The sequence below is a fragment of the Alligator sinensis genome, unplaced genomic scaffold (genome assembly GCF_000455745.1).
Source record: "Alligator sinensis unplaced genomic scaffold, ASM45574v1 scaffold1416_1, whole genome shotgun sequence".
In the NCBI taxonomy this organism is placed as follows: domain Eukaryota; kingdom Metazoa; phylum Chordata; order Crocodylia; family Alligatoridae; genus Alligator; species Alligator sinensis.
Genome location: NW_005842714.1, coordinates 242,551 through 250,696, shown reverse-complemented (window position 1 = coordinate 250,696; position 8,146 = coordinate 242,551). Strand labels below are relative to the sequence as shown.

The 8,146-nt window shown below is 46.1% G+C and overlaps 1 protein-coding gene across 1 annotated transcript in view; it reads left to right on the top strand.

The window, feature by feature from the left end:
- The window catches only part of SLX4 (SLX4 structure-specific endonuclease subunit), a 52,028-nt gene extending 45,422 nt beyond the window's left edge, over window positions 1-6,606 (top strand). The window contains 4 exon segments of the mRNA XM_025216228.1: window positions 1-934; window positions 3,625-3,727; window positions 4,017-4,514; window positions 5,061-6,606. The exon segment at window positions 1-934 is cut by the window's left edge and continues 1,534 nt beyond it. Of these exon segments, the coding sequence (XP_025072013.1) occupies window positions 1-934; window positions 3,625-3,727; window positions 4,017-4,514; window positions 5,061-5,397 (1,872 nt within the window). The 3' untranslated portion in view covers window positions 5,398-6,606.
- Window positions 6,607-8,146: the final 1,540 nt, after the last annotated feature.

Sequence of the window (8,146 nt, the reverse complement as noted above, 5' to 3'; positions counted from 1 at the left end):
GAGAGTTCTAGCATGGATGCATCATGGCTGGGGCCAGGCACGCCTCCGTTGAGCAAAAGCAGAAACTGCTCGACACAGACCCAAGTTTCAAGTATGAGAAATTTGAATCATCAGGGATCCACGCACAAAACTGAAGTTTTAGTGGTAGATAATAATAGCCATAAGCCTTCTAGGACCATCATAAGCAGTCCTGAACCAACTTCAGGTGGGTTGCCAGTGACTTTGTCAGAAAAACCTTTCCATCTGGACAACTCAGTCAGCAAAAGGAACTCTTCCGGCAGCCAGTTGGGTCAGTGTTCAAAAGACTTTCTGCCCATTTCTCCTGTGCCTACAAGTCCACTCTCCCCTAACTGTGCTAGTGTAAAAGAAAAGTCTTCAGAAAGCCCTTCTTTAGCCAGACAAGTGCCTCCATGCCATAAGCAGTCTTTGGCAAATAAAACAGACATTAGTGTGGTTGAGGTAGAGGACAGTGAGGAAGAAAAAGATGCAACTCCATTTTCACCAAGTAGCAACTTCTTGCTGGGTGATGATCCCCCAGTCCCAGTTGATGATGCCTTCTGGGATGTTGAATATCTGTCACCAATCAGAGAGACCAGCAAAGAGCCTGAGAAGTCTGATTGTGCAAATAACAGCACAACCAACAGTAAAAGTGACCCTAAAGAGGAACAGTGGAAAACCCCAACAAGACTCCTGGAAGTCAGAGGTAGTACCCCTCTTAGAGGGAGTCCTTTTGACACACGAAAACTTTTGTCCTGTGACAAAAAGAGTCCTGTTGAGACACGGCCTTCAGTGGGTAGTAGGTTAAGCTTTTTGGATTCCAAAGTCTGGGACAGTTGGAATGGAGACGAAGATGATCTCCCAGAGGTAATTCCTCTCACACAGAGGTTGTCAGCTGCAGCTGCTGCCCAGAACACAGAGCTACTAAAGACTCCTCGTAAGTACTTGTATTAATCCCTTAGTACCTCTGTAGGCTGTTTCTTATTTGGTTAATAATTTTACATTTCTTTACATTTGCATTGCTCTTTCATCCAAGATCTAAGAATATTACTTAGGACATGATGGATGAATCTACATGTGCTATTAGCATGTAGCAATAAACTCCAGTGCAGTTTGGGCCAGAGTTTATTGCTCCCAGGCTCAGTGTTTACACATGTGCATGAGACTGCAGCACACTGAACCAGGACAGAGCAGCTCCAGCTGGCAGGGGGCCTGGAGAACTCAGCCCCTGCACTGTAGCACCCTCGTGCCCCAGCTAGCCCTGGTCACTGTCTACACGTGCGTTTTGGTGCATGTAAGTACTCCACTGTAGGATAGATTCATAGATATTAGGGCTGGAAGGGACCTCGCAAGATCATCAGGTCCAGCCCCCTGCCTGAAGGGCAGGAAGTCGGCTAGCGTCAAAGGTTCCCAGCAAGATAAGCATCCAAATGTTTCTTAAAAGTGTCCAGAGTAGGTGCTTGCATCACTTCTGGGGGGAGTCTAGTCCAGGCCTTGGGGGCTCGAACAGTAAAAAAGTTTTTCCTTATGTCCAGCCTAAAACAGTCTTGCAGGAGTTTGTGACCATTGGACCTTGTCATCCCTTAGGGTGCTCTTTGTGAACAGGCATTTTCCCAGATCCTGATGCACACCCCTCATGGACTGCCACCAAGTCACCCCTGAGCCTGTGCTTCTCCAGGCTGAAGAGTCCCATGGCTCTCAGCCTCTCTTCATAAGGCCTGTTCTCTTGATCATGCACGTTTTTTTCCTCTGGACTCTTTCAAGCTTCTCCACATCCTGAATTGTGAAGCCCAGAATTGGATGCTACTCCAGCTGCGGCCTCACCAAGGCCAAGTACTGTGGAAGGATGACATCCTGGGTCTTGCTAGAGATGCATCAGTCTTGCTAGAGATGCAAGCCAGAGTTTTGTTCACTTTGCCAGCTGCAGTATTGCACTGGTGGCTCATGTTCAACTTGTGGTCAATCATGACCCCCAAGTCTCTTTTGGTTGTGGTGCTAGTGAGTGTAACACTGCTGAGCCTATATGTGTTATGTGGGCTTTTTTCCTGAGGTGGAGCACCTTGCATTTCTCCATATTGACTGCCACCAGGTTTTCATCCGCCCACCTTGCAAGCCTATTGAGGTTGGCCTGGATCACCAGCCTATCCTCAAGTGTGGATATTCTTCCCCAAAGTTTGGTGTTGTCAGTGAACTTGGCCAGTCCACTTCTGACACCAGAGTCCAGATCGTTTATAAAGACATTAAAGAGTACAGGTCCAAGAATGGAGCCTTGGAGGACACCACTGGTCACCGAGTGCCATGTTGATTCAGTTCCATCAATTACCACTCTCTGGGTCCAAACTCAGAGTCAATTCCCCAGCCATCAGACTGTAGTGTAGTCGAGGCCACAGTTTCCCAACTTTTCCACGAGGACATCGTGGGACACCAGGTCAAAGGCTTTTTTAAAGTCCAGATATATGATATCAACCTCTTCCCTTTTGTCCAGGTGAAAGATCACCTGGTCATAGAAGGAAATGAGATTGGTCAGGCAAGACTTACCCACAACAAACCCGTGCTGGCTATCCTTCAGAATGTCTCCTTCTGTTAGCCTGTCAAGAATGATTTCTTTGATAATTTTTTTCAAGATCTTTCCAGGGATTAAGGTCAAACTGATTCCTGGAAAGATCTTGGAAAAGAGACTACTTGTCCTGGACAGTACTATCCTACAGCAGTGTTAATTAGTTTACTGCACCCTAATACAGGCACAAGTGTAGATGGTGATGCTTTACTGTGGAGCAGCTCTGCAGTAAAGCACACGTGTGATAGGGCATTAGGAGGTGGATGTATCACCACTTCCCTTTGACCTCAGTCTGCAATGTAACTTTGGTCTCCAGAAGTTTAAGACTCACTGGAGCATCTACATGTGCCCCTACAGCGTTGTTGTTACTGCACCATCATTTGGTACTTCTTTTTGGAGGTACTAAATGACAACGCAGTAACAGCCTATACTGCACTGTGCTGGTGGTGTATGGTTATTTTTAGCCATTATGTCACCATAGCAACATGCTATACCAAGGGAGCACATTGCTGTAGCGTTCAATTAACATAGACTTTGTCAGCTTTCAAAAGCTGCCTCAACTTACAACTGAGGATCTTTATGACCAACACTTCATTTATTTTAAATCAAATTGTTTTATGCTTTAAAGCAGCAGTTTCCAATCTGCAGTACGGATACCACCAGTGATACACAGACAACCTGTCAGTGATACGTGTTAACTGATTTATTATAATTACTTTATATGACAAAAATTTGCTAGTGGTACTTAAAGTTGAACTGAAAAATGTGCTGGTGGTACTTATATCGTTTTAAATTGGTGGTGTGCAATCTGTCGGAGTTTGGGAACCGCTGCTTTAAAGTAAAACACCCCATGAAAAGGGTGAGTCCATAGATAAAACCTATCATTGAAGCTCCTCTCTTTTACAAACAAGATGTAACTGGTCAAGTGCTTTGGAAATCATTGCAGGAAAATGGTGCCATAAAAATTACTCCTATGTGACCTTGTAATACTTGTCACTTAGACCAGACTGTAGCAACTAGTCCAAGAACTGTACAGATTTATTCTAACTAATAATTTCATCCTGCTACAGAGCCTGTCTGCCCAAAGAAGAACCTGCCTCCCAAGGTTCCAATAACACCAATGCCAGAATACTCCATCATGGAGACGCCAGAGCTTAAGAAGGAGTTGAACAGGTTAGTGTTACTTCCACAAACGCAAACAGTTTCTTAATTTGCAGATACCTGAGGGAAGTGCCTTGACAGAGAAACCCTTGTACAGCAAGAGATAAGAGCCAACAATTTGATGGGGCTCCAGGAAGTGTTATTTGAGATCCAGCTAATAGTGCTAATGCCTGGACTGTAGCCTCCATAGTGTAATTCCATTCCCTTCTCTAAGCCATGCTGCAGTGCCAGTAGTGTGGGACATCACCATGTTAGCCTAAAAGTACTGTATTTAATTAAAATTCTACCTTTTATATTTTAGATTTGGAGTCCGTCCTCTCCCAAAACATCAGATGGTGTTAAAGCTGAAGGAGATATTCCAGTACACTCACCAGGTCATGGAGTCCGATTCAGAGGATGAAATCTCATCCTCCCAGCCCCGCTTGTGGAAAGCAATTGCCAAGCATTGCAGCCCATCCGAGGCAGATGGGACTGCAGTGAGAACAAAGAGTTCCAAAGCCTCAAGCGGAGCGAGCAAGCAGAAGATGAGTATTTTGGTCCCTTCCTTGCCCGTTCTGGGGAGCAGTGATGACAACTTAATGGGCCCCTCTACAACAAGTTGTGCAGCAGCTAAGATGACTGCTGAAACCAAAACTCATGCAGGAGATGCCAGCAGGCAAAATGAAGTAACTCTGTCTCTTGCTGGATCTCCAGTTAAAGGTTCTCTGGCAATCAGCACTGATGAGCAGATGCTCTTAGCATCACATGAATCTACAACGTCTTCGGGGGATGGAACGGACCATTCCTTTGGGTCACAGAGGTAAGACTAAAATAAACTACTGAAATAGCAACAGAATTGTAGTCATTGGTGTGGGATAGGATGTGCACCCCTGCAAACTACAAAAATCCTTTTATCATTATCGTTTGTCCTTTATCATTTGAGGCTTTGGTGACCCACATGAGTGCCTTCATTCTAATTCCAAGTGAACTTTTATCAGATCACAAAAGTAAGTTTGATATCATTTGCTGTGGCTGATATTCTGTTGCTTGGGAAAGGGTCTGTTTACTTCAGGGGCACTTGTAGAGTTATATGTGGGCCCAAGACTGCAATAGCAGAGCCACAACAGACCTTCATGACAAAGCTACGCACAAAAGTAGAATGACAGCAGATGGTGCAGGTCAGCAGGGAGAAGCAGCAGCAGGGGACCACAGGACTGGAATAGAGGAGGCACTGGCACAGCTGAGAAGGGGAAGCTTGCAGAATGTGGGCCCTTATTAAACCTGTTCTGTTAGACATTTACATTCACATCCATGAACGCCTTATTCCCTGACTCTTCCTTGCTCTCTCACTTGCTCTTACTTTCAGTTCATCTGCCAATGAATTTGAGACCTGTGCCCTTGCATTGGAAGAAGATGATAATGAGGGGGTCCCAGCATCTCAGACTGCCACACAGGATGCAGATAAACAGGAGGCAGTGAGACGCTACATCCATTCAAACCCAGCTCTCTATCGGAGGATACTCTTTTATGAGCCCTTGGAGCTGGCTGAACTGCAAGCTGAGTTGAAGCAGAATGGCATCAAGATTGGGCTGGGAAAGCTCCTGGATTTTTTAGATGCTCACTGCATTACCTTTACCACAGCTGGGGCACGGAAAGAGAAGCAGCAACATAGGGGTAAGAAAAAGAGAGGCAAACGATATTAAATGAAGCCTCTTCTCCTTTGTCCAGCCATTTCTGCACACATGCATTTCTCCTCTGCAGGGTCTAAGACTCTTCTCATTGTCCCTAATGTCCAGAACTCTTTCAAGACTTGGTTCTAGAGGTGGAACTTTTGGAATAAACCAGAAACCTCACTCTGCCCCCTTAGAATTTTCCGAGCACATGAATTTGAGCTGTTTGTACAAACCAGTTAGTGCATTGCTCCCTCTTGTGATGAGTTGCTCAAATAGCAGAGATTGGAGGTTGGACTGGAACTCTTGAGAAGCAACCATTCCCACTGACTTGCAGAGCTGCTCATTCTACCCCATGCCTGCTGTGTCATCCATTTCACTCCTTAGCACAGAGTTAGCATGGGTGTTCTGCCTGTTTTTTCTCTTCTTTCTTTAGGCTCTTCTTTCTTTCCCCTTCCATTTCACTGTTTTTTTCCATCCTCACTAGCCTTTTCCTTTCAGTTCTGTCACTCTTCTCTTGTCCTCCCTCTTCTCTAAAAGGCTGTATTTTAGCCATGCTTTTAATCTGTGCCTTTACAGGCAGACCATCCTGAATACTACTTCCCAAAGGTCTCACTGAGTGCACTAGTATTGAAATGAGATCCTGTCTACATGACAGAAAATCTTTAGGTCTTCAGGAAAAGCAGGCCAAATTCCTTTGAGCTCCATTGTCCCATGGTAGATATCCTACCATACTAGAAGGAAAGTTTCTGTTGCTCTGAACAACAGAAACTTTCTGTTGGTATCTCCAGGCCACACCCCTGTGACAGAGGGAGCTGCAAATGGTACGTGGATTTCTCTCAAGTTGCCAGCATGGCCCAGGCCAATCTTATGTCCCTGACAGCGAGATCTTACTTGTTTTAAGGAGACAGATGTAATGAGCACTAGAAACCTTCTGTACCTCATTACTCATCTTAAATGCGTTTCCACGTTGGCCCACCGCCAGGCTCTTGGCTATATCTGTGATTCTTGGGGAAGTCATAGACCCTTAAAGTTCATCTTTTTTTATTTAATCTTTTGAGATCTGCTGACTTTCCAGGCTTTGAAATGATGCAAATACAAGGGCCTTATTTAGTAACACAGGTACAATGGTAAAAAGAAGCCAGACTCTTCAAAAAAACATGATGTGGACTTTTGTAATATATAAATGTCATTTATTTTTGATACCATATCATCTGGGTTTTATCAGATGTGCAATAAAAATCATTTGTAAGAAATGTCAAGTGTAAACTTTCCTCACAGGGAACATCCAGTCGAAAGTGCATGCTCAGTTGTGTTTTGAAATCTTGGACCCAACCTGAAGTTACAGGGGCTTCTCAGCAGCATCCCAGCATGTCCATTATGCTGGCCAAAGACCTGGTGTGGGGGAGTGTAGTTAGGAGAGGAGGGAGCCCTGGGACACTCTGGGCCCTGAGCTAGGTGAGAAGCTGGGGAGAGCTGTTGCAGCAGCAAATGGGGGGCCATTGGTAATGTCTTAGACCAGGACTACTCAACTGGTGGGCTCCACATCCACCCCCAAGGTTTAACATCCAACTCCTGGTCTGGGTGCTCTCCTCCACTGTTCTCCTTCTGCTGCCACTGCAGTCTCCAGGCTCCTGCTCCCTTTTGCTTCCATTGCCTGACCCCACCCATGGGGCTAAGGCAGTGTATAGGCTGAGGGAGACTGTGGCTGGAAGATTCAGGGGGACCCTGCGTGGTGCAGCTTGGTGGGGAGAGAAGCACATGGCACAGTGTGTGGCACAGCCGGGGGGCGCGTGAGACCCATTAAGTGTGTGGCCGGGGGCCTGCAGTCCTGGGGCATTCAGAAGTTGGACAGTCTTGTCTTACACCTCTGAAGAATGCTGGACTGGGTATCTGAAGGCAAATCCAGCTGATACAAGCAACCTAAAACTAGGGGTGCCCAGGGGCAGGGCTGTGGGATGAGCCCCTTTGCCAGAAGGGGACATGCTAAAAAGTACTGGGTGAGGATTCCAATCTGCTGGATCTTAAAAGTGGGTAGACAAACAGTGGCCAGCACAGATAAATTGGAGGGTGAAGTTTTTGGCTGCCAGGTGCTCTTGAGTCCCATACAGCATGTGTGAGAATGAACGGTTGTGGAGCGTCTGGTACAGAACAGGTTAGGTGTTTCCTGTTGGTGGCTGTGGATAGCTTCATACTCGGGCTGTTAATACACCTCTCTCAACCTTCACGTGCACCTCATTTCTCCCTCCATATTCCTGCCCTATTTACCCTTTCAAAACTGCACACAGGGTGAGGGGAGGGAAAAGGAAGTGGACGCACAAGAACCATGGTGATTTAGGTTAGCCATTAAGATATGCCCTCCCAATTCATTAAGACAACTCCCAGTTCAGCTGATTTGCTACCCTTGCCCTCCAATCTCTTCACTGTAGTCACTGTTATTTAATCCCTGGGAGTTTTGTCTCGTACGCCTCTCCCTGACTGCTCAGCTACTGCTTTCATGAGGACAGGAAAAGCCACGTCTGGCCTGCCTGCCTACCCTTCTGCTAAGATTTGTCAGGAACAGACAGACAGATGCTTGAGCCTACGTTGTTGCTGATGGGGATGTCAGACAAACAGCTCCATGAAAGGAAAAGATCTCTAAATATTCCCAAAACCCCCACAGGGATTGTCTCCCAAGCATTCAGATTTGTATAGTAACCTCAGTCTGCTCTTATGACTTCCCGCTGTAAGACGGCTCTCCACATCCTGTTCTGTGAGTCTTGTCTTCTCAGGCAATGTAACC